Source organism: Bos grunniens, chromosome 7 (assembly GCF_055505025.1).
Source record: "Bos grunniens cultivar Pamir isolate PY7600 chromosome 7, Bosgru_T2T1.0, whole genome shotgun sequence".
Lineage (NCBI taxonomy): Eukaryota > Metazoa > Chordata > Mammalia > Artiodactyla > Bovidae > Bos > Bos grunniens.
Window position 1 is genome coordinate 5,984,044 of NC_141171.1, and position 25,167 is coordinate 6,009,210.

Sequence of the window (25,167 nt, forward strand, 5' to 3'; positions counted from 1 at the left end):
GGCCCCTCCCAGGCTGGCCTTGGCCAGCCCGAGCTTGAGCGGGCAGTGGCCAGAGTGACCCCAAGAATGTCGCAGGACTTGGTTTTCTGACCAAGGTACCCCCCAGGAGGATAGGGGAGTAGAGTGGGCTGAGGGCACCAAATCCCAGGATTAGAATCTATGGTTCAGGAGAGCCCTGGGGAGGAGAGAGGACTGTTGAATTCCTCCCAAACCCGGATAGGGGAGGGAGGGCAGCAAAGAGAGAGAGGAAAATAAAGGAGACAGAAAAGAAGAGATTAGGGCAACCTTGAGAGGTAGTGAGCTGACCATCAGGGGAGGCATTCAAATGTGCCAAATCCACATTGATAACTCAAGATCCCTTTGGAGAAGTGAAATCAGTGCCCATTTCCCAGAAGAGGAAATTGAGGTTGTCATTTGCTTTGATCTGAAGTCAGGTTGTGGTTTTAGCGGGTGAGGATAAAGGAGGATTCAGAAGACACTGATTTCTGGATAACAATGAGTGCCAGGGCCACACGGCCCCGAAGCCGGCGAGGGAGACACGCTTTGCCCGTAAGTGTTCCCCCTTCCTGCCACACCCAACCCTGCAAGACTCCAGCACCCAGATCTGCTTGGCTCAGAGCTCAGCCCTGGGGATCATTTGTAGGGTGAGCTGGACCCTGTGGCAGAGAGTTCAGAGGAGGCTGAGGCAGCCAGTGGGAGCTCTGAGCCGGGCCCTGTGGCATCTCAAGATAGCACCAAGCTGGAACTGTTGGGCCCTGAGATGGAGGTCAAAGGGCAGGGCTTGGAGAGCAGGTAAGGCCCACTTGGTCTGTGTCCCCCACTGCAGGCCTGGCACATCTTTCCGACCCACAGATGTTTTTTATGTCCCTCCCTGACACACACATGCCATGTCTCCCATTGCCCTTGGCCTGACTTTCAAGGCCCTGCAGCCCTAGCCTTGTTACGAACCCTCTGTGTGTTAGCTACCCCAGATGACCCCATTTCCAGAAATTTCCATCTCTCACCTCTTCACAGGACTGACAAAGAAGTTGATGGGGACTCTAGCAGGGGACCAGCCCCAGCCCCTGAGGGGCGGCCCCGTGAGGAAACCCACCAGGCCCCAGAGGCAGCCCCACAGGATGGGGAGGGCGTCCCCTCTGGACCTGATATATTTCAGACTCTCCAGCAAGCGCTGAGCTCTCTGGAAGCAGCCGCTGCTGCCTGGCGCCACCGGCCCCCAAACTGTCCTGGGCCAGTGGAGGCAAAGGATGGAAGCGAGGGGGCACCAAAGCCCTGCTTGGAGCAAGAGGGGGCTGGGAGTTGCCAGCGGGAGGCAGCCCGATTGGCTGAAAGGAACGCCTGGCTGCGTTTGGCCTTGGGCAGCCGGGAGGATGAGCTGATCCGCACACAGAAGTTCCTGCAGGCCTTCCAGGCTGAGAAGGAGATGCTGCAGAGAGAGGTGAGTAGGGCAGGGCTGCCTCCCAGGGATCCCTGGTGGGAGGGAGGCAGGCCTAGCAGAAGACACATTGAATCATTTGTTCATTTGTGAAGATTTTTTTTGAGCTTTGACTTGCCTTGCTGTTGTTCAGTCGCTTAGTCGTGTCCAACTCTTTGCAATCCCATGGACTGCAGCATTCCAGGCTTCTCTGTCTTTCACCATCTCCCAGAGTTTGCTCAAACTTATGTCCATTGAGTCGGTGATGCTATCTAACCATCTCATCCTCTGTCACCCTCTTCTCCTCCTGCCTTCAATCTTTCCCAGCATCAGGGTCGTTTCCAATGAGTCGGCTCTTTGTATCAGATGGCCAAAGTATTCAACTTCAGCATTAGTCCTTCCAATGAGTATTCAGGGCTGATTTCTTTTAGGATTGACTGGTTTGATCTCCTTGCTGTCCAAGGAATTCTCAAGAGTCTTTTCCAACACCACAGTTCAAAAGCATCAATTCTTTGGCGCTCAGCTTTCCTTATGGTCCAACTCTCATATCCATAATTGACTACTGGAAAAACCATAGCTTGACTATATGGACCTTTGTCCACAACCCCAAAGAGACAAAGATCCCTTGCAACTTTAGTTAAGAGGATCAGAGAGGCCCACCGAAGAAATGACACTTGAATAAAGACCACAAGGAGGCAAGGAAGGAACCATGTAAGGAACTGGGGAAGAGCATTTTAGGCAAAAGGAACAGTATATGCAAAGGCTGGAGGTTGGAGTGTGATTAGTGTGTTCAAGAAACAGTGAGGAGGCCAGTATAGGGCTGAGCAGGCGGAGACAAGTGTACCGAGGTGTTGGGAGCGGATCCCGGAGGGCCTTGTGGGCCTCAAGGAGGATTTGAACCTTTGCTCTGAGTGAGGTGGGAGGCACGGAGAACTCTGAGCAAACAAAGGTGGAGACCCAATACAGGTGCTCACAGGCGCCCTCTGGCGACTTTGGGAGGAACAGCTTGTGGGGGGAAAAGGTGGAATCTTGGCCATCCAGGAGGCGGCAACGTTGTGGAGACTGTGAGAACTGGGCAGATTGAGGGGAATGCTGAAGATGGAGCTGGCAGGTGGGATGTTAAAGCTAGAGAGGGGCTGAGGACGAGATCTGGACTGGGCGCCTTAGAGACTGGAAGTGAGACGTAGGGAGCCTGTGGGAGGGGCAGGTTTGGAGGAAGGGAGACCAGAGCTCTTAGGCCTTAATCAGCTCAAGATGCCATGAGCCACCCACATGGGGTCATTAAAGGGACAGTTTTACGTCTGAGTCCAGAGCCCAGGTGATGTCAGGGCAGGAGGGACACAGATGGTGAGACCTGGGCTGCGGAAGCCCAGCGCAAGGAGTGGAGCCCATTTTTCAGCTGGGAAAGAGAAGTCTTTTTTAAAAAAATTTTACTTCCCTGACCCCTCCCCCCAAACTCTGGCAACCACCAACATGTTCCCTGTATCTGTGAGTTCAGTTTTTTAAAATTTGAACCTATCATCTATCTGTGCCCTGCTGCATGGCTTGTGGGATCTCGGTTCCTGACCAGGGGTTGAACCCCAGGCCACAGCAGTAAAAGCACCAAGTCCTAACCACTGGGTCACCAGGGAACTCCCTTGTTTTATTTTAGACTCCACTTATAAGTGAGATCATGTACTACTTGTCTTTGTCTGGCTGACTTAGTTCACTTAGCATGGTGCCTTTAAGGTCCTTCTGTGTGCGTGCTAAGTCACTTCAGTCGTGTCCAACTCTTTGTGACCCCATGGACTGTAGCCCACCAGGTTCCTCTGTCCATGGAATTCTCCAAGCAAGAATACTGGAGTGAGTTGCCATTTCCTCCTCCAGGGGATCTTCCCGACCCAGGGATCGAACCCACGTCTCCTGCGGCTCCTACACTAAGGTCCTTCTATATTGTCCCAAATGGCAAGATTCCTATTTTACAGATGAATAATATTTAATTCTAAAAGTATACTTACTACATCTTATCCATTTCTCCATCAGTGGACACTTAGGTTGCTTCTGTGTCTTGGCTCTTGTAAATAATGCTGCAATGAATGTGCGGGTACAGATGTCTTTTCGAGTTAGCATTTCGGTTTCCTTCAGAGAAATACCCAGAAATGGAATTGCTGTATCATATAGTTGTTCTATTTTTACTTTTTTGAGGAACTGCCATACTTTTTTCCATAGTGATTGTACCCATTTACATTCTCAACAACAGTGCGTGAAGGTTCCCTTTTCTCCACATCTTCGCCTACACTTATCTTTTGCGTTCTTTTTTTCTTTTGGTCATGCCACTCAGGAAGGCATGCAAGATCTTAGTTCCCCGACCAGTGATCAAACCCTTGCTTCCTGCAGTGGAAGCACGGAGTCCTAACCACTGGACTTCCAGAGAAGTCCCTTTCTTGGCTTTTTGATGCTTTCCATTCTAACTGATGTAAGGTGGTATCTCATTGTGGTTTTGATTTGCATTTTCCTAAGGATTAGTGAGGTTTCCCCAGTGGCTCAGCAGTAAAGAATCAGCCTGCAATCCAAGAGCCACAGGAGACATGGGTTCAATCTCTGGGTCTGGAAGATCCCCTGGAGGAGAGCATGGCAACCCACTCCAATATATTTTCATTTTTTTTTGCCTGGAGAATCCCACGGACTCTCATGCCAGAGGATCCTGGCAGGCTACAGTCCATAGGGTCGCAAAGAGTCAGACACGACTGAAGTGACTGAGCATGCACGCATGCAAAGATTAGTGATGATGAGCATCTTTTCATGTACCCGTTGGACATCTGGAAAGAGAAGTCTTGATTCAGGGACTGCATGACTGAATGGCTGACCAAGTCATGGCTGAATGACTTGCCCAAGGTTGTACAAGAAGCTATTTGGCAGGATGAGAATCTGGGGGGTCCTACCTTCCAGCTAGTGCTCTTGCCACTGCTCCAAGAACAGGTCTTAGGGAAGAATAGCAGGTGGTTGGAGCCACCCCAGTCTTACACTCCCCATTTCCCCACAGGTCCAGGAGCTGCAGGATTCCCTGCTGAGGCTGGAGCCCTTTCCACCTCCTTCCTGTGACCAAGCAGGTGGCTCAGGTAGTGGTTCCAGCAGCTCTGGGGCTGATGGAGAGACCTGGGGCTCACAGGTGAGTGTGTGAAGCTAAAAACCATGGTCTGTTTCAGATCCTTAGGATTTGGGGCCATGAGACTCAAATCCTGGTCATGTGATCCAATAGCCTCGGGGATTGCAAAAGGCCTAAACCCATGATGCTGGGCTCTCAATGAAAATTCTGGGTGAATCAAGTCACCCCTTTTTGACAGGATCCCTTCTCCCGGGCTCACCCCCTGCTCCGGCGCCTGCAGAGTGATTCCAGCACCCAGATGCTTGGGTCCCTCCCAACCCAGCCCCTTGCGCCTGAGATGCACATCATGGAAGCCCAGATGGAGAAACTCCGAGGGTAAGAGTCACAAATGCTGAGCTCATAAGGGCACTGGTGCCGCCCAGCTGGGATATAAAGCCAAGAGTCTGGAGCTGGAGTGGGGGTGGGGTGGGGAAGGGTGGAAATCCATGGTGTCCTAACTGCCCTTCAAAGTCACTCACTTTTCCCTTTTCCCCCACCTCCGGAGGCAGGAACATTGAGAAGCTCAAATGCTTCAACCGTCTGCTGTCAGCTGTGCTCCAGGAGTACAAGGGCCGGTGTGAGGGCCTCAGCATGCAGCTGGGCCAGCAGGAGGCTGAGGCCACCGCGCTGCGTCTAGCCTTGCAGTATAGGTCAGTGCACCCCATCCACGACTCACTGCCTGGGAAGGAAATGGATATCCTCAAAGGATAGTCCTACTTCCCAGAGAGAAACGGAGCCCTCTCTGAAAAGTATTTGCCCTTGCCGTGGAAATTAACTTAAGCCAATTTCCGTCCCAGAGTGCTGAAGGAATTTACAAACTCCCAGGGTTGGGGTTAGGAGGAGGAGTGACAGTTCCAAGTGGGGATATCACCTACGTAGCAGGACAGGTATGCTGGAGTGCTCAGAACTGCTGTCCCACAGTGAACACTGTGAGGAGGCATATAGCGCCTTACTCACTCTCCGGGAGGCAGACTCAGGAGCTGGAAAAGAAGCCTTCGTGGATGACTTGGAGGCAGCTGAGAAGGAAGCTCAGAGGCTCCTAGTCCAAGAGAAGGCTGCCATGGATGGAGTGACACTGCAGGATCCATATCCAAGGTGCCCTTGGGAACCCTGGGGACTGGGTGGGCCAGTGAGTGGGGCTCTGGTTGCAGAATGGGGCTCCCAGAACTGGCCCTATATTGGGGGTTGGCGTGGCTCCTATGGTTGGCATTAGGCCTGCTGGAGTTGGCTGTTTTCTACTCAACAAAGTTGACATGGTGGTGACAGCCATTGGGGTTGGTATAGGACCCAACCAGGGTGGCATGAATATGGATAGTGGTGCCCACTGATTAGGTGGTATGATGGTACTTAATGGGGTTGGCATGATGATGGTACCCATAGGGGTTGTCATAATGCTGCATAACAGGGTTGGCAGGTTGAGCAGTGTTGCTCATTGAGTTGGTGTGATGGCTTCCCTGTGATGGTGTGAGTGACTGTGCCCATTGGCATGGTGGCTTTCATTCATCATTCATCACTGATGAATGATCATCAGTGGGCTGATGTTGCCTGTTTGGGTTTACATTATGGTGCCCACCATGTTAGTTTGACCATGCCTACCACAGATGGCCTTGGAAGGAACCGTCATGGTCAGTAAGATGGAAGATGACAAAGCCCACCAGGATTGCCATGAAGTTAGCGTAGCCATGCTGAGCAGAGTTCACACAGGCCTCTTCTGTCTTCCGTAGTCCCGAAGGCAGCAGTGTGGATAAGCCCACCTCACAGGAGGTAGCTTCCCAGCTCCAGGGCTATGTTCAGCGTCTCCAGGAACGCCGTGCTCTGGTGAAGATTCCCTCCGAGCCTGGCTCCACCTGGGTGCCCATATCTACCGTGCCCCATGCAGAAGCCATGGTGCAGGCCATTCTGGGGACCCAGCCTGGCCCAGCCCTACCGCGGTTGGAGAAGATGCAGATCCAGCAGGACCTGGCGGCCACACGGGTACACATGGGCTGTGGTCACTGTGTCAATCTTTCCTGGTGGGACCAAATCCTTTGCTGAGTCTGAGTGAGATGCAATTAGGGGACCAAATAGTAAGGAAGAGTTTTGCTGGATATTGTTTGAAATTTGTAACCTGGCATGAAAGAGCTGGGGGCTTTTCTGGTGACTCAGGTGGTAAAGAATCCGCCTGCCAATGCAAGAGACATGAGTTTGATCCCTGGGTCGGGATGATCCCCTGGAGAAGGGAATGGCACCCCACTCCAGTAGTCTTGCCTGGAGAATTCCATGGACAGAGGAGCCTGGCGGGCTACAGTTCATGGGGTTGCAAAAGAGTCAGACATGACTGAGCAGCTATCACACACATCAAAGAGCTGAGGTTCTGAATTTGGAGAAACTCCAGACGCTACCATTGAGTTTCTACTTGACTTTGTCTAAGACACTTGCTGTCTCTGAATGGCTATTTCTACAGCTGTAGTTTTTTATGGAAGGATTTTTCCTATCATGCAAGATCAAGGTAAGGGTTAGGATTCTTGCCTGAGCAGCCCTCAGTGGGCACCTCTTAGAGGCTCAGTTTTCTCAACAGTTGACCTTCAAGGCACAAATTTTCTACCCTCTCCTTGGTCTCTCAGGAGACTCTAGAGGACCTGATGCTGCGGCTACAGCTGGTGCGGCGGGAAAAGCGGGCTCTGGAACTGCGGGAGGCTGCCCTCCGAGCCCAGGGCCCAGCCCACGTGCTCCTGCTGGAGCAGCTGCGCTGGGAGCGGGCACAGCTTCGGACTGGCGAGGCCAACAGCAGTGGTGGAGACAGCAGTGGAGGTGGGAGCAGTGGAGAGGAAGAGGAGTGGCCCCAGGTGAGTGACCCTGCCTTGGCCTGGTAGGGATAGCAGTATACTACTGGATATGTGGTCCTGGTTAATCCTAGCCTCCTTTGAGCCTCAGTTTCCATTTCTGCACCAAAAAAAGGAGTTGAATGGTAAAAATTCATGTGAAAGTTCACACTTGTACTTCGGAGTTTCTTTCTTTGAGAGCATTGAGCCCAATAAGCCCCAAGGGATTTAGTGTCTTCCAGTCACACCTGTCCCTTCTACTTCCCACCCCCAGGCTATTCATACTCCCCCGTTTCCCACTCCAACAGCTCCAGGTCATGCTTCATATTTTCCTAAATTTTGGCTCCAGCTTACTCCCTGAGGCTTTCCTTCTTGCCCCTACTGTCTAATCATATCTATCCTCTGTTTTAAAGCCTTAGAGGCTTCTGGAACCCTCCTTTGAATCATCTCTTCTACCTCCATGCCTTTCTAAGTGCTATGCCCCTGCCAGGAACACCAGTCACTTTCCTCTTTATCTAAGTCCTTGACTTCCTACAGGTCTGAGGTCAGACATCACCTCCTCTAGGAAGTCCCTGTGAACTGCCTGAAAATGAGATCTCTTGTTATTTATTTCCCTTGTTAGGGAACAACTGTATCCTTATTGGGGTATCTCATAAGACTGGGGGCTCTGTAAGAGCAGGGACTGTAGCCACCACAGTCTGTGATGACTTCAGTGTCCAGCTTGGGCTGAACACACTCTCAGCCTAGGTCAATGTCACTACCCTCCCTTCTGCCTCCCTCAGGGTCCTCCTGCTGTCCCTGGTGGCAGCAGGGGTATTGATGGAGGCCAAGTGAGCAAAATGCAGGACCCCGAAGAACTGACCCAGGAACTGTCAGCATCACTGACTCGGTGTGTGCCTGGGTACTGTGCTGGGATGTGTGTGGCCTGGGTAGTGTGCTGGGGTGTGTTTGGCCTGGGTGGGGGTAATATGTGAGAGCCCACTGGGGTGTTGTGTACAGTGGAGGACTGGGTGTACAGTTGTATTCACATGGAAACATCTTGGGCAGGTGGGTGGGAGTGGGGAAGGCAGACAGGAGTGGCTATGTCTGTGAGCTCCTCTCTCTCCACCCTTGTACCAGGGCTCTGGGGCTGCGGGAGCAGCTGCAGTCTCTGCGGGAAGAGCTAGAAGAGGTGGCTCGGAAGGGACGAGCCAGACGTGCTCAGAGTGCTGAGCTGAACAGTGATTTATGCAAAGCTCACAGGTGGGTCTCTCTGTGTAACCTCAGAGGCATCCCTGGCTCTCTCTGGGCCACAGCTTCCCCCCTGTAAGGTGGGTGGCAGGTTCAATCCATTCCACACCTCCTCTGGTGCCTGATGTGTGTCAGCCCCTGCTGAGTGATGCTGGGACCCCCGGAAGATCCAATCTCAAAGACTTCCTGTCTGGGGCTGGGAGTACATAGCCCTTGTCTTGGGTGGAATGGGGGGCTGTTTCCTGGCTCAGCCTCCTTCTCCCTTCAGCACCTTGGTCATGGCCTTCCGAGGTGCCCACCGGAAGCAAGAAGAGCAAGGGCGGAGGCTGGAGCAGCAGATGACACTATTGGAAGCCCGACAGGCAGAGGAGCTGGCAGTGCTAGAAGCCACCGCAAGGGCCCTAGAGAGGTCCAGGCTTCCCTGCCCGCCTTCGCGGCCTGGGGAGACCTTTCTCTAGGCCCTACTCTGGCTGTGTCTGGACATGCCAGATAGTTGTGCTAGGTCACATCATAAACTGTTCTGGAGTGACATTGTGTCCTGTGGCATGACTTTGCATGTTGAGGCATGTTCTGTGTGATGAGGGCTGATACACCTGAGTGTCTGGGGTTTGATGGGGAGAGGGCTGGCATTTGAGAAAGACTCTGTATCTTTGGTCTGACCCCACGTGGCATGCGAAAAGACGTCAGAAGGATCATGGCAGAAGCAACTTGGGCTGTGGAGACAGGATTCCCATGACTGGCTGGGGGCATTCAGGGTTCAGTGAGGTTACATAGCCAGAGCTGAAATTCCAACCCTCATCTGTCTCCAGAAGCCAAGCAACGTGTCTACTGGGGCAGGGCACACTTTCCCTTGCCCGCCTGCTTCCCAAGGAAATGCTAGGTTTGTTCTGAAGGATATTCCCGAGAGGAAGATACCCATAACCCAGAAGGAAGACTGAGGCCTGAACAGTTCAGCATGTGAAATATTAGCTGGAAGAGCACTGATCCCTGAGTGGAGGGAGGGGGAAGGGGGAATCAGAGGTGGCCTTAGAACTTGCATTCAAAGAATGTGGCACTAAGGTAAAGGGCTTTAGGGTGGTGAGCAAAGGGAAGAAACTCTGCAAGTGAGAGATCTCAGGGGCGTTATACAGTTGTTGTTGAGGAACTCAGGTTTGCTAACTATGGGCAAAGAAGTACACTGCCCTAGAGCGTCTGGATGGCTCTTGGCCAGTCTGAAAAGTTGCCAGTTTCACCTGCATGAGATGGGAGCTCTGGGAGGTGCCAGTGTCAGATTAATAGCAGGCAGGTGATTAGCATCTTATTTACATAGGCAACGCCCCCTGCCCTTCCAGAGGAGTCTGGCAGTTGGGAAAGGGGGTTAGGCTCGACACAGACGCCCCGGATTAGTGGCCAGCTGTCCCCTCCTGGGTGGTAGCTGAAATTCAAGACGCGGATTAGATAGATTTTCATTCCCAGCCTGGTGGGGGTAAGGTTCGGGGGGGGGGGTGGGTTCCAGGCAGCACCTGTGCAGGTGTGTGCGCGGCGCGGCTGCCTCTCCCGGCAGGGCAAGGCTGACCTGAGGTCGGCGCTAGTCAGCCGCCGAGACTCAACCTGGTCCTCCTCAACCTGGATCCACAGGAGCCTCGGGCCAGCGCTGGGGGCTGGTGACCTTCGAACCATAAGCACAATCTCCGGACCGAGGCAGGCTTTGCAGAAAGCAGGGAAACTCAGGCGGGCAAGGTCGCCCGTAGCCCGGCAGAGGACCCGACTGTACGACCCTCTTGTCCGTTTCCCCGAGTCTCACTAGGTTGCCCGTGGCGGAGGGTCGGGGGTGGGGTGGGGTGGGGCCGAGAGGAAGCAAGGTCACCTGTTGGAAGGTGGGGAAGGAGTTCGCCCCGGCGGTGGGGGCGGGAGCTGAGGTCGCCGTTGGGGGGCGGGGGCAGGTTCCCAGGCCACCGGGAGCCGGGTCTTGCTGTTCCCACGGGTGCCCCGCAGCAGATGGGCCCAGGCCTCTTTGTCCCTGGTCGCGGCCTCTGCAAGGTCAAATGTCACCGCGGGGCCGCGGGCAGGGGTCAGGTGGGCGGGGCCGGACCTCAGCACTACCCCTCGACCCGGGCCTCCAGGGGCTGCGGGGGCTATAGAGCTCCTGGGCGGAGGCGGGGCAGCCCCCCTGAAAGGTTGGATCACCTCGAGGTTCCGCAATCTGTGGCATACCTTCTTCCAATCTGCCCCCGGACCCCTCCCCTAGGCTTGTGTCCCTCAAACTCTAGTTTCCCTGTCCCCTCCCTTCTCCGAGCCCCCTCTGAGTCCTTGAGCCTTCTTTTCCTTACAAGTCTCTGGCTCTCATCTCTGAGACACCCACCTCCACGTCCGCCCCCATCGAGGATACTAAACAGTTCAGACCAGGGACCTAAGACACCCATCGTCACCCCAAATACCCAGCTAGCGCCTCCCATTCCTGGGCCGCTGAACCAGTGTCCTCTCTCTTTAAAAAAAAAAAAAAATTTGGTTGCCCCGGGTCATGGTTGCTGCATGCGTGATCTTTACTTGGGACATCTGAGATCTTAATTCCCTGACCAGGGATCAACCCCATGTCCCCTGCAGTGGAAGCACGGAGCCCTAACCACTGGACTGTCAGGACCTAAAGTGTCCTCTTTAACCATTCAAGTCCAACGCAGGTTATGGGGCAGAGAACTCCACTCTAGTCAGACCCTTGGAAAGTCCTTCTTCATGTCTAACCCTAGTGCTTCTTGCTTTCTGTACTTGCTAAAACGTTCTCCCCCCCCCCCCCCCGCCCCCCACCTCATACCCAGCCACACCCTCCCCAGGAGGCCCAGAGGCCCAGGGCTGGGCATCCATTGCCTGGCTTCTCCAGAACCTTGGTATCCTGTTAACTGCAGCAAGATCTCCAAACATCTCCAGCCCTTGTCAGGGAGGATGCCCCTCAGACATCAACTGGAGAGGGGGATGGCTTTTCTCAAGGACCCTTCCTGAGAGAGGAGGGTGTAGGGGCCGGTGGGGGCAGAGGACCTTTCTCTCCTGCCTGCAGCCCTTAGAGGCCCAGCCACGTGTCCGAGTGTCCAGCTTAGCCCAGGGCAGGGCGGGAGATAAGGCCTGGACCTTCAGGACTCCAAGGTGAAAGGTCACTGCAGGAAGGGCTTTTCCAGCCGGTTAAAGGTTAACAGGCTCAGAAGCAAGGCTCAGGTTTCTTTGCCCAGGGCGGCCAGGAGAGCATACAAAGGGTGTTTAATATATGCTGGCTGCCGCTACCCGGGGTCTTGGAGGCAGTGACATGGAGGCAGAGCAGCAGCTGGGAAACTCTGGGGAGCCTGGAAGAGACATCTGTAGTCCAGTCGGCCCCTGGTCAAGCTCTTTCTGTGAAGCATAGAAAGAAAAGGAAATTAAAGGGGAAAGGGGGCAGGCCGCCGTCAGGGGTGGTGGGCATTCCTGTTGCCTCCAGCCTCGCTGGGCGGGTGGGCGCCCTGCCCCCAGAAGCCTGAAATTCTGGAGAGGGGCCCCCTGACCTCGCGCCCCTGCCGGCCGCAGACCACAACATCCCTTCCCCCCCGGAGATTCCGAACACCAGGTGTTAGCCCAAGCAGAGAAAGGGTGGGGTGGGGGTCGGACGCCGCGACTTTCTGGAAGAGGAAGCAAACACAATCCATCATGCAACTGTGCAAAGAAATGCCCCAGGAGGGGTGTGTGTGGTGTGTGTGGTGTGTGTGTACTGCGTAGGGGCGTGCCCCCCGGTGCAACCGGCCCCCCATTATTGCTTCTGCCGGGAATGCAAGGGGGTGGTGCCGAGGGGCGCCTCGAGGGCGGTTGAGCTACACAACTTCCAAGGCCGGAGGTGGAGGGGAGGGCCTTAGAGAGACATCTTGGCGAGGCTGCGGAAGGGCAGAGGGCAGCAATGGCCCAGGCTCCGCCGCGGCCCGGCAGGGGTTAAGGCTGGAGCCGGGCGAGGACGGGGGTGGGAGTGGGGTGAGCGAGGGAGGGGAGGGAGGAGGGTCAGGCCTTGCGGCCCCGCGCTCCGCCCTAGCCCCTCCCGCCGGCCGGGGCGCCGGGCGCCGCGCACGGCCACCCATGTCCTTATAAGGGCGGCCGTCGCCGGGGCAACGAGCGCCCGCCCCCAGCCCGCGGCGCGCGCCCCTGCCCCCGCCCCCGCCCCCCGCCCGCCCCGCGAATGGAACGTTGTGTGTCAAACCGGCCGCAGCGCGAGGCCGGCGCGCGGGGTCGGCGGCGAGAGCGAGGCTCGGGCTCAGGCACAGGCCCAGGCCGGGCGGGCGCGGCCGCAGCGGGGGCGGCGGCTCGGGAAGCGCCGGCCCGCGGTCCTGCAGGCCCCGAGCGGCCGCCGGGGGCCCTGGGGGACTCAGGGGGTGAGGTGACCGGCCCCGGCGCACGCTCGCCGCCCCTCCCCCCCGCCGCGGGCGGCCGCGCAACTTGCGGCCAAACTTTCCCCCCGGCCTCCCGCGCTCGGATGGCAGCCCGCTAAGTTGGCCGCAGCCCTTGGCCGAGCGGCGGCCAGGCCGGAGGGCACCCCCTGCGCTGCCTGGGCCGGGCCATGGCCCGAGCTCCCTCGCCGGGGCCCCAGGGCGGCGGGGCGCGAGTCCCCGGGGCCCCCGGCCAGCACCTCTAGCGCGCCCCCCCGGTCCGGGGCCCGGCCCCGCGCACGCGTGGGAAAGTTGACCTGGAACCGGCCCGACCAGTTCCGCCCGGGCGCGCGGACCGGCCGCAGGAAGTTGCTGCAAAACTTTTTTGGGGGGTGCAACCGTGTGACCCCCGCGCACAGGGACCGGATGCGCGCCGGTTAGGGTCCCCCGGGCCGAGAGGGGTGCCCCGAGGGAGAAACGCGGAGGGGGCGCCCCGGCCCCGCTGCCTGGGGGCTATGGCCATGGTGACCGGCGGCTGGGGCGGCCCCGGGGGCGGCGGCGACACGAATGGCGTGGACAAGGCGGGCGGCTACCCGCGCGCGGCGGAGGAAGATTCGGCCTCACCCCCCGGTGCCGCCAGCGACGCTGAGCCAGGCGACGAGGAGCGGCCGGGGCTGCAGGTGGACTGCGTGGTGTGCGGGGACAAGTCGAGCGGCAAGCACTACGGCGTCTTCACCTGCGAGGGCTGCAAGAGCTTCTTCAAGCGGAGCATCCGCCGCAACCTCAGCTACACCTGCCGGTGAGCCCCCTCTCAGCGCACCGCCGCCGGCACCCGGGCCGGGCCTCTGACCTGCTCGGTCACCTTGGGCCTGGCGCTGACCTTCCCTGGTTCTCTACTTCCCGTCAGAGATCGGGGCACAGGTCCCTCGCCCCCTCTCCATCACATTCCTGAGATTGTGTATACAGTCGGCGCTGTATCGGTGCAGGTCCCCCTATCAGGTGGTCCCTGGCGGCTTCCGCCCCAGTTACTCGCTCCTCCTTCCTCCCTTCCTTTTCTCCGGAGAGGGGTCAGCTCTGCGCTGTGAGGGGTTGGGGTGCTGTCAGGGGTGGGTCCCTAATCCCAGGGCATCCCTTCCCTTGGGAATCTCGGCGCGCCGGGGACCGGGTGGGGATCGAACGTGGAACTTGGACTGTGGAGCTCACAGCGTCCGGGGGCCATTGTCTGCGGCCGCGCGGATCGATACGGCGCGCCCTTGGGGTCAAATATCACTTCCAAAGTCGCCCTGACTACTGAGGCGGCGGCTGGAGCGAAACTAGGTGGCACAGGGCGGCTTCCTTCGCATGGGGCGGGGGGAGGGGGGCACTTCTGCTGTGGGGGTTGGGCCTGCCCGTCAGGGGGAACCCCCATGGGCGTTCTCTGGGCCCTGGGTCACCGGAAACTGCTGCGAGAGAGGTCCGAGGTGGCGGCTGGATTTGACCGTATCTTGGCTGCTTCAGCCCCGCAACCCCCTCTACACGCCCCCAGCTAGGAGTAGGTGCAGAATTGGGATCCTGGAAAATCCCTGAAACTTTTGTCGGTTCTGAGACTGGGTGGGGATGAATGTTTCCAAGAAGCAGCCCTAGGCTGTCCTAGGTTGGAGTCCCCACTGGCCGGGTGTGACCTGGCTAGCTTTTCTGGTTCCCGACGGGGCATTACGTCTAGGGGAGAAGCTGCTGGCACTGGGTGTCCGGTCCAGGACCCCGCCTTTCACATCACTTTTTGCTGAGTCCCCTTTTCCTCCATTGACAAACCCCTACTCTGCATCCTCCAGGAACATGCTTGGTCTCTGGAGAGCCCGTTTGGAGGGTCCCATTTTCCACATGGGCAAAACTAAGGCCCAGAAAGCTCTTGGCACCTGCCCTGGGTCACCCAGGGAGAGACCTGCCCACTTGGGGCTTAGCAAGAGAACTGTGGGGTTGGGAAGGTGGGGAGCCAGGCAAGTCTCGGTCAGGACCTCCCCAGGGGGAGCTGCTGTTGGAGGGCTTGTTGGCAGGGCTACTGGGTGGGGCCTTGGGTACCTGAAGCAGGAATTTGGCCCCAGATCTGGCCTGTTGGGGGCGGCTCTGTATGGCGCGGAGCTGGCTTACTCCCTCCTCCAATGCTAACTGGGCCACCAGACTTTGGCCTCATTCTTGTTGCTGGAATAACTGTGTGCTCTCTGGCCGGGTCTTTAGGGAGGGCAGGGGAGGGGCTCAGGTGGTTTGGGGGTCCCAGAGGCTTCCTTAGAGTGGGAGCACCAAGGCCAGGGAGAGGGACCTGGTTCGGCACTGGCACGTTCTTGAGAAGGTCTGTGTTGTGTAACCGGGAGAAGTTACTGCTTCTCTCTGAGCCTCAGGTTGAATCAACAAAGACCCCTCGGGGCCTGACGTGGGTGGTTTGATGCCAGTACCCTAGAAAAGACCCCAGTTCCAAGCCCAGCCTTCTCCCAGTTTGAGGGAGATACAGTGAGACACAGGTGTCCCAGTCTGTGGTGTCTGGGTTGGGCTAAAGGGAGGGATGGTCTGGGGTTCCAGGAGGAACAAGGAGCTCTGCCTGAGGGTCATAGAGGAAGGCCACAGGAGGTGGACCTTGAAACATGAGGGGTTTAGCAGGTAGAAGCGAAGGGCACTCCTGCAGAGAGTGTGGCTCCAGCAAACACTCAGTGGCAGGATTGGGGATCAGTGATGTAATGTGAGACCACCCAGGCATGGGAGAAGTTAGAGCCAAGTGGGTCAGAAATTCTGGAGTGAAAGTAATGGGGAACCATGGAGGAAGGTGTGTAAGCAAGAGGGCAATGATCAAATGGGACTGAAAGCCAGAAGCCCAGGGAGAAGGCAGAGTTGGACTGTGGGGTCTGGCAAAGCATGTGCTGTTTAGGTGGGATAACAGGTAGAACTTACTGTTTTCCCATCTGGAGGGGCAGAAGATCTCTCCTGACTCTACAACTGGGGAAGTTGAGGCAGAAGGTTCAGGTCCTCCCCTGAAGTCTCCGGGACCCGAGCCAGGCCCCTGCCTGCCTGCCCCAAGCCTGGCTGTTTCCACCCGGCTGCCCAGGACCCTCCCACTGCCTGCCTGCTGGGCTTTGTTCTGGTTCTGCCTGAGCTCCCTTTGCCCTAGTAGGGCCTCTTCCTGGGGGCTCGGAGGCTGGTGCTGCAGGACACAGAGGCCCTCTGGAGCCTCACCTCTCCAAAATTGGCCACTGGGACTCCCAGGTGGGGCCCGAGTCTTGACACCCCCCCAACCTGCACTCCCAATTTTCTCCAGAATGAGTGCATCCCATATAGAATTGGCCTCTGGCCTCCCAATTCCAGATGAGGAAACCAAGGCTCAGTGGAGGAGTGGTTGCCCAAGGGTCAGGCCTTAGGTGTCCGCAGCTAAGATGTGTTTGACTTTTTAACTTCATTAAGTATTTGTCTTACTTTGTGACTAGCTCTGAGTACCTGATTGGTGCCCAGCTGGGACTCCAGCCCTTGGTTTAGGCCTCAAAAGGCTCAGAGGAGAGAGAGATGGAGGGAACATAGAACAGGGGCCAAGGGAAAAAGGGCGCTGGGGACATTGGAAGAACAAAGGCCTGAACCTTCCAACTTGTGACTGACCTTGGACGGAACTCGTTGCTTCAGAGGGCGGGGCCATGTGTCCCGTCCCTGGAAAAGGCACCAGCAATCCCCGAGGACCCCCTGGAGGAAGTTTCTTGGGCTCAGTTAGGTGTTGGATGGTCTTTCTAGAGAAGGGTTTGACATCTTGGAGGGGTACAGGAGTTCATTCATTCATTCCTTCGTTTGTTCTTACATTGATGGTGGCCTCGTGCCAGGCAGTAATGTTGGGGCCCCATGGTGCTGTGATCCCAAAGAGGACTGGCCTGGGTTCTCATCTCTTAGTCAACTCACAAAGTCTTGCTTGGTGACCATGTTCCTTCTCTGCTCTCACAGTGCCCTGGGACAAAGACCCTGTCCCCTGGCCTGACAAGGACCAAGTAAAATGTAACTGGAAAACTTTTGGGTGTCATTGTCATTCTGCCAGGAACTGCCTCTGGTCACCTGGGGAACTTGTATTCATCCTTCAAAACCCAGTTCCAACATAACCCTCCCTGGCATGCTAATCCACTTTGCCACAGACTGCTCTTCATCTGTCTCCACTCCCCCAGATTGTCCTTTCCTCTTTGCACACCTGCAGGCTTAACCTTTGTGCCACTTTGGGGTCATCTGCCCAGCCCAGGTTGTTGGTAGGGATGGGGGTTGGTCCTGATGGTTCCCAGGTGCAACCTTCTAAGACGTCTCACAAAGTGGCTCCCAGGCCAGAATGTAGGTGTCATGGTGACTCCCTTGGTGACCTCTGCATGCCCACAGGTCCAACCGTGACTGCCAGATCGACCAGCATCACCGGAACCAGTGCCAATACTGCCGCCTCAAGAAGTGCTTCCGGGTGGGCATGAGGAAGGAAGGTGAGTACTCGCTGGGGTGGGGTGGGCAGAGGGTGAACAAGCAGCCTGCCCTTTGCTCCCTCTCTTGGGGTCTGGGAGCCATGGAGGGTGGGGTCTGGCGCCTGCTAACCTCGTTACCACCGATCCTGAGATCCCGTGGGCCTGGATCTGGCCCTGGGCTGGAGGAATCCAATTATCTGTGGCTGCCTGGTGGCTGAGGCAGAACTGGGCTGCAAGGGGCTCCCCGACTTTGGCCCATGTTAGAACCTTTCTCCCCACCACCTCTCCCAACCCGGCCTCAGGGACAGGGAACCTGAAGTTAACCCCGGTAACCCTCTGCCCTCTATCCTGGCCACCACTTTCTGAACAATGATGTACTTTTTTTTTTGATTTGCTTTCCCTCCACCCTCTGCCTTGTGTTTGCCCAAGGCAGGAACTCACCCGACTAAGGCAAAGGGCAGCTCACCCTTCCGCCTGACCGGGGATGCTGGGAGCCAGAGGGAGGCCCAGCCTCTTGTCCTTGCCCTGGGGACTTGGGTGGATCTGCGCAGGGCAGCTAGGTCTAGAACTCCACCGATTACTCTTAGAATTCAGGTGGAACCTATAGACTTCTACACGAAGCACTGGGCTAGGGAGCAGAATCCGGCCCACTTCAATGTCGGCTCCAAGGCTGGACTTCGTGTCTCTGCCTGGACTCTTATCAGCCAGGCTGGCAGTTCTTCTCTGTGTCTAAAAGCTGAGTCTCTCCTGCTTTATTGTTGGTTTCTTCTCTGCTGAGTCTCTGTGAAAGAAGCTGGGAACAGCTGCCCAGAGTCTTTCTCTTAAGATCATCTGATCACTCTCTTTGGTCATGTGAAGTTGGGGGTGACTGTCCATACCCCCACCCCCGCAACCTGGATTTTGTCTCCACTTGTGAATTTGACCTAAAATCCACATCAAATCCAGGCTTCAGATCTTCAGAGTCTCCAGGTGGAAATAATAAATCTCAGATCATGACCCGAACACAGCCCTCTCTTGGCCTTTGCACAAGTGGCTCCCTCTGTCTGGAACACCTCTCCCAGACACCTACATGGCTTCCTCTCTCACCTTCTTTTAAGATTTGCTGAAACACACCTCCTCCGAGAAGCCCTCCTGATTACCCTTTGCAACCCCTTTATTCGGGCCATCTGTCTTGCTTTATAATTTGCTTGCTCCTCCATCAGAATGTCTGCTCCTCAAGGTCAGAAACTTTTGTCTGTCTTGTTTTCTGACACATCCCCAGAGCCTACACCAGGTTCTAAAACATAGAAGGTGCTTAATGTTTCTTGGCTTGAGTTACTATCCATTTAGCTCTTACTATGAGACCCTGGTTCGATCCCTGGGTTGGGAATATCTACTGGAGAAGGGATAGGCTACCCACTCTAGTATTCTTAGGCTTCCCTTGTGGCTTAGCTGGTAGAGAATCCACCTGCAATGTGGGAGACCTGGGTTCAATCCCTGAGTTGGGAAGATCCCCTGGAGAAGGGAAAGGCTACCCACTCCAGTGTTCTGGCCTGGAGAAGTCATGGACTGTGTAGTCCATGGGGTCCCAAAGAGTCGGACACGATTGAGTGACTTTCATTTTCATGTTCCAAAAGCTACTCCAAGCCGGTTAGATACATTCTCATTTAATTCAGTGATTGGTGTTATCATCGTCATGATTATCAACTGCATACTTTTATGGGTGGGGAAAGAGTACAGAGAGCAATCTAATTGTGGTTGGGATTTGAACCCACACAGTCTGGGCTTAATGGGGAGGAAGAGCTGGGAAGGGGTTCTCAGGAAGTAGGAACAGCAAATGCAAAGACCCTGAGGTGGCCAGGTGATGGATGAATGATGGCAATGGGCTTTAGAACCAAGTGAACCAGAGGTTAATTGGGATTCATTGTTGGAGAAGGCAATGGCACCCCACTCCAGTACTGTTGCCCGGAAAATCCCATGGACGGAGGAGCCTGGTAGGCTGCAGTCCATGGGGTCACTAAGAGTCTGACACGACTGAGCGACTTCACTTTCACTTTTCACTTTCATGCATTGGAGAAGGAAATGGCAACCCACTCCAGTGTTCTTGCCTGGAGAATCCCAGGGATGGGGGAGCCTGGTGGGATGACGTCTATGGAGTCACACAGAGTCGGACATGACTGAAGCGACTTAGCAGTTGGCCCTCAACCCAGCTACACCCATTTGACAGACAGAGGCTCCTGGGACTTCAAATCACATGGGATAAGGCTTGAACGCTGCTTCCCTGATCAGCTCTGCTAGCCCTCAGCTCCCACTTGTGTCCCTCTCCCGCTCTGCTCCATGGTGGGTTGACCAGAAGTTCATGGAGGTGATGAGACTGGGCATGTCACCTCATTAAAGCTTATTAATTAGTCTCTGCTGGGCATCCAGCCCAGTCAGCCCCTCCACCCTGCCCACTGTGGCATGGGCCAGGCTGGCATGCAGCCACCCTTCCTCCTTGCACCTCAGCTTTCCTCTTGTCACCTACGTGATCCCTGGGGGCACTGGCCAAGGCCAGCAATTGGTCCTTCCCCATCACAGGCAAAGCTACTGATGGAATCTCATGTTTACTGAGCACCTGCTACTGACCGGGTTCAATCCCTGGGTCAGGATCCCCTGAAGAAGGGAATGGCTACCCGCTCCAGGGTTCTTGGATGGAGAATCCCATGGACAGAGGAGCCTTACGGCCTATAGTCCGTGGGATCGCAAGGAGTCGGACACGACTGAGCAACAAACACTACTTTTTGCTAACAGCGACTTTTTGCTACTGACCAGGATTTCATTCTTAACATTGAGGTCACTGCAGAGGCCCAGGCAGATGAGACCTGCTCTAGGGGGCCATGACCTGGAGGGTGGGGCTGGGAGGTGGAGAAATATCCTACTTCCATAGGAGAGATCAGTGCCAGCTCCTACTGATCACTTGTTTGAGGGGTAGGCTGGCTATGTGCCCATGTCCTAGGAAGGTGCTTGCCCCCCCTAGACCCATTATCAGCTCTTAGACTCCTATGATTGACAGATGAAGACATGATTGATAGGTCTGGCTTCCCTGGCTGCAGAGGGGAGCTCACACAGTCCAGAAGAGGGGGAGGCGGGTATGTGAATTAGCCCTCACCCAGTGGTCCTATTTCCACCTGAGATGCCCCCCCCCCCCCCACTTCCTTCTCTGAAAGAAGTAGCCTGATGGTGGCTGGACATGACCTCAGGGCACAAGGGTGGAGCAAGGTGGGGCCTGCAAGACCTTGGCCTCTGTCCTCCCAACAAGCATTGTGCCCATGAGGTAGGGATTGGGGGTTCAGGGAAAGGCTGAGTTGGGGGCTTGGAGGGGAGGGAGTGAGTAACCCTCTGATAATTTTATCTCCAACCTTTCTTCCTCCCTACTTGCCCCACCCCATGACTCGGGGTACCCACTTTCCCCCTACTTCCTCCCCGCCTTCCTCACACCCCACGCTCCCCTCTCTGGTTTCTCCCCTCTCTGGTTTCTCGTGTCCTCACTCCCCGTCTTCTGATTCTTGCCCCGCTCCCTGTCCCCACTCCCCTCGTCCCTCTCCTGTACCTTCCGCATTTCTTGCGGGCTGGCAATCTCCCTCCCCCTTCTCCCCCTCCCCACCCCCTCATCTCTATCTCCCCTTCACAGCGGTGCAGCGCGGCCGAATTCCGCACTCGCTACCGGGCACTGTGGCAGCCTCCTCGGGCAGCCCTCCTGGCTCTGCGCTGGCCGTGGCCGGCGGAGACCTCTTCCCGGGGCAGCCGGTGTCGGAGCTGATCGCGCAGCTGCTGCGTGCCGAGCCCTATCCCGCGGCGGCCGGGCGCTTCGGTGCAGGAGCCGCGGGCGCTTTCGGAGCCGGGAGCGGTGCGGCGGGCGCGGTGCTGGGCATCGACAATGTGTGTGAGCTGGCGGCGCGGCTGCTCTTCAGCACCGTGGAGTGGGCGCGCCACGCGCCCTTCTTCCCTGAGCTGCCGGTGGCCGACCAGGTGGCGCTGCTGCGCCTCAGCTGGAGCGAGCTCTTCGTGCTGAACGCGGCGCAGGCAGCGCTGCCCCTGCACACGGCGCCGCTGCTGGCCGCCGCCGGCCTGCATGCCGCGCCCATGGCCGCCGAGCGTGCCGTGGCCTTCATGGACCAGGTGCGCGCCTTCCAGGAACAGGTGGACAAACTGGGCCGTTTGCAGGTTGACTCCGCGGAGTATGGCTGCCTCAAGGCCATCGCGCTCTTCACACCTGGTGAGACGCCCTGGAATGGGGGGGCTCTGGCCTGGGGAGGGGCTGGGTGGCGGAGGGGAGAGACCTAGCTCCTGACCTTGACCACCTTAGTCCTCCACTTCCTGATCTACAGCTAGCCAGACTTGCGTCCCTGCATGCGCCTTTAGCGCTGTTGGGGGACAGTGGAGGAAGCGATGCAGGCGGTCTGACACCGTCTGTGATGGCCCCACTCCCTGATCCCAGGCCTTCATAAGAACTTTGATCCCCCACGGCTCCATGTCTTAAGGCCCCACAGCCTCCCCCCTTGATTCTCAGGCTCCCTGAGACCCCCCCCCCCCACCCTTCACCCCCTCATCAAGGTGTTCATCGTGCTCAGTGGGCACTGACGTGCTCAGTGGGCACTGACGGCAGAATGACAGGTGGGGGGCCGCGGGAGGGGAGGTCTGCCCACTTGGCTCTGTCCGTCACTTACTGATTTCCGTTCTCCCTAAACTCTGTGACCCTCATCTGCCAAATCGGGATGCTCCTCTTGTTACTGACCACTTAATGGAGGACTGCCTTCCACTTACGAAAGGCAGGGGTTCTCTGATACCTGGTTCTGGGGTCTCCTGGGCCCTTCGCTCCCTGATTCCTAGGACCCTAGACCACTGACCCGGGCTCCCAACCTGCCCCCCCACCCCCGGAAGGCCTTCAGGGGCCACCCACAGCAGAGCTGGATCGGGTAGGGTGTGTGGCTTGAAGCCCCTCCCACCTAGGGGCGGAGGCATCTTAGTTCCTTCCTAGTCTTCAGTAACCGCCAAAGCCCTGCTTTATTGTGGTGGGAGTGGTGGCATAGCAGACTCTGCACTTTGCAAGGAGGTCCCACTAGGTGTCTCCTGGAACTAAGGATGCGGAGCCAGACCCAGGCTACTCAGGGAGGTGGCTTTTATCCAATAATATGGCTTTGCCCCTCTTTACTTACCCAGGACATTTTCTCTGCCCTGACATTCATAGGGCTCTCACCTGTCACCTTCACTCACAAGGGAGGTCTGTTTAGTATGTTTGAATACCCTCTCTAGGCTTTGCTTTTCTTCCCAAGTCCCCTTGCCAGCCCCCTCTTCCCCTTGAGCTTTTTGTTTGGGGTGTTTTCAGCCTCACCTCCTGGCATGCAGAATTTCCCTAACCAGAGACTGAAGGCAGCCCCTGCAGTGGAAGTGCAGTCTTAACCACTAGACCACCAGGGAATTCCTTCCTCCTCAAGCTTGATTAGAACCTGTCTCCCTGTTAAATGCCTTAGTCAGGGCCCTTCCACCCTTGAGACATCACGACCTGCACTCCGTGTCATCATCCTCAGATGAGGCCACCTTAATATCTCTTGGGGACCACCAGTGCCTTAGATATTAGACACCCCATTTGTGCGCTAGGTCCTGTCTCCCCTCCCTTGAGTGCCCTCCTCTGTACCGACAGCCCTGAGTGGTGTCCCCTAGCCCCGGTCAGCCCTGGGGTCCTGTGTCCTCCTGCCACTTCTTCTTCTGACCTTGCCCTTGTCCCTTAGATGCCTGCGGCCTCTCAGACCCAGCGCATGTGGAGAGCCTGCAGGAGAAGGCGCAGGTGGCCCTCACCGAGTATGTGCGGGCCCAGTACCCATCGCAGCCCCAGCGCTTTGGGCGCCTGCTGCTGCGGCTCCCTGCCTTGCGTGCCGTCCCGGCCTCCCTCATCTCCCAGCTGTTCTTCATGCGCCTGGTGGGCAAGACGCCCATCGAGACGCTGATCCGAGACATGCTGCTGTCAGGAAGTACCTTCAACTGGCCCTACGGCTCAGGCCAGTGACCAGACAGGGCCAGGTCTGCAGACCTCAAGGGACACGGATGCTCAGGCCTCCGGGGCGGGGGAGGGTGCTCCCCCGGACAGAGGACCCTGGCTTCCCTCCTCAGACTCCTATTTTTTAAAGACTGTGAAATGTTTGTCTTTTCTGTTTTCTAAATGATCATGAAACCAAAAAGAGACTGATTTGTCTAGACTCCAGTCAAGTCTTCCCCAGAAACCCTGATGAAAATGAGGGGTGAGACAGAGGGTCCAATCCCAGGACAGCCTTGTCCCTTGGTACCCCAAGAATAAACTCGTGGGGGTGTGGCTTCTCTGGTGTGATGGGCAAAGTCCTGGCGTCTGGACTGGAGGGGCAGCTGCAGCCAGGCAGGGGTGATGAGTGCCAGACTGATCCTCTGGACACGTAATCCATGTTGGACACTACATGATGGATGAATCACGGCCAATAATAAAGAAGTTTCCTACCTGCACAGTCTCCATCATCTTAGTCGGGGGAGGGGTGACACAGAAGGCACCCACCATGGGGACCCACTCCCAGCCCAGCTGGAACACCTACAACCTAACAACAGCCCTACTTGCTCCATCATCTTAGTCGGGGGAGGGGTGACACAGAAGGCACCCACCATGGGGACCCACTGCCAGCCCAGCTGGAACACCTACAACCTAACAGCCCTACTTGCTGGTTTTTTAAAATGTGTTTGTGTGGGATAGTTTTGTGTGGAAACAGGCTGGAAGGGGAGGCCAGAGGTCAGCCAATGAGTTTGTAGGAGTTGGGCTGAGCAGATGAATTTAGATTCTGGCCTATGAAAGTGAGCCTCATACATTCATACAAACCCTGGACTAAGTACTTTATTGTTCTTCCTCTTTTAGCTGCACCACACGGCTTATGAGATGTTAGTTCCCCGACCATGCCAAGGCCTAACCCACCGGACTGGCAGGGAAGTCCCTTTGTTTTCTTTGGTCAACCCTTAATCATGGTGTCTGGGCCCCAGTGTCCTTGGGAGAAATGTTTGGGGCGAGTTCTGTCCCTTGACCTCAGCCAAGATAGAGCCCTCCATTTCGCTGGCCACAGCGACTGGTTTAGGGAGGGCATGTGGCCCAGAGCTGGCCAGTGAGATTCAATGGCAGGATGGAAATTAGGATAAAGCAGAGCCAAAAAGGAGACCAATTTCACAGGATACTTTTGGAGCCCCTGGATCAAGCCACATCTGAAACCCTTGGGCATTTCAGTTCCATGAGCCCAGACTTCCCCTTCTGTGCCTGAGCCAGTTTAAATTTTTTTTGTTACACGTAATTAAAAAAACTTTTAGAAATTGGTATTTAGAAGATGGAGACCTCTAAGGTCAGACCTTGAAATGTGGACTTAATTGAGGTGATATGGGGTGATGCAGGGCACCAGGGGGCGTGCCAGCCTGGCCTCAGAAGGTTGTGGCCCAGTTCTGTAGTAGGAAAGGCATCTGTGGAATTTATGCCAGGACTGTGGCTCTAGGGGATGGGTAGAAAGGGCCCAGATGGTGCTGTGGGTGGCACCTTTTGGCCCTGACTGAAGGCTTGTCAAGTGAAGACAAATTTATCAATCATGGTCCTTTGAAAACAGGGAAGAACCGGGGTCTCACCCTGTAGGTTGGGCTAGGGCTTAGCCATAAAGCAGCCTCAGCCCTCCAGAATGTTCCCCATTGGAACCCTCATCTCCCCCATGTCCATCTCGGGACATCTGGGAAGACGGAAACAAATGAGTGAAGGTCTCTTGGGTGTGCCCTGTCCCCAGAAGGGGACTGAGGTTGGAATGGG

At 56.4% G+C, this 25,167-nt stretch overlaps 2 protein-coding genes across 3 annotated transcripts; both read left to right on the top strand.

Moving 5' to 3' along the window:
• Positions 1 to 30: 30 nt before the first annotated feature.
• USHBP1 (USH1 protein network component harmonin binding protein 1) lies at positions 31 to 9,098 on the top strand. 2 transcript variants are annotated; one of them, XM_086408538.1, is made up of 13 exons: positions 31 to 95; positions 431 to 549; positions 644 to 792; positions 1,015 to 1,438; positions 4,437 to 4,562; positions 4,738 to 4,874; positions 5,048 to 5,188; positions 5,460 to 5,633; positions 6,263 to 6,512; positions 7,142 to 7,363; positions 8,122 to 8,228; positions 8,459 to 8,581; positions 8,838 to 9,098. In XM_086408538.1, the coding sequence occupies exons 2-13, from the start codon at positions 496 to 498 to the stop codon at positions 9,025 to 9,027; spliced, it is 2,097 nt and encodes a 698-aa protein (XP_086264664.1). In that variant the 5' UTR covers positions 31 to 95; positions 431 to 495; the 3' UTR covers positions 9,028 to 9,098. The 2 variants fall into 2 exon arrangements, with proteins under 2 accessions (XP_086264664.1, XP_086264665.1); XM_086408539.1 differs by having other exon boundaries at positions 448 to 549.
• A 4,150-nt stretch (positions 9,099 to 13,248) lies between these two features.
• NR2F6 (nuclear receptor subfamily 2 group F member 6) lies at positions 13,249 to 23,844 on the top strand. The gene is made up of 4 exons (XM_086408583.1): positions 13,249 to 13,717; positions 17,284 to 17,378; positions 21,007 to 21,591; positions 23,105 to 23,844. The coding sequence occupies exons 1-4, from the start codon at positions 13,434 to 13,436 to the stop codon at positions 23,377 to 23,379; spliced, it is 1,239 nt and encodes a 412-aa protein (XP_086264709.1). The 5' UTR covers positions 13,249 to 13,433; the 3' UTR covers positions 23,380 to 23,844.
• The last annotated feature ends 1,323 nt before the right edge of the window (positions 23,845 to 25,167 follow it).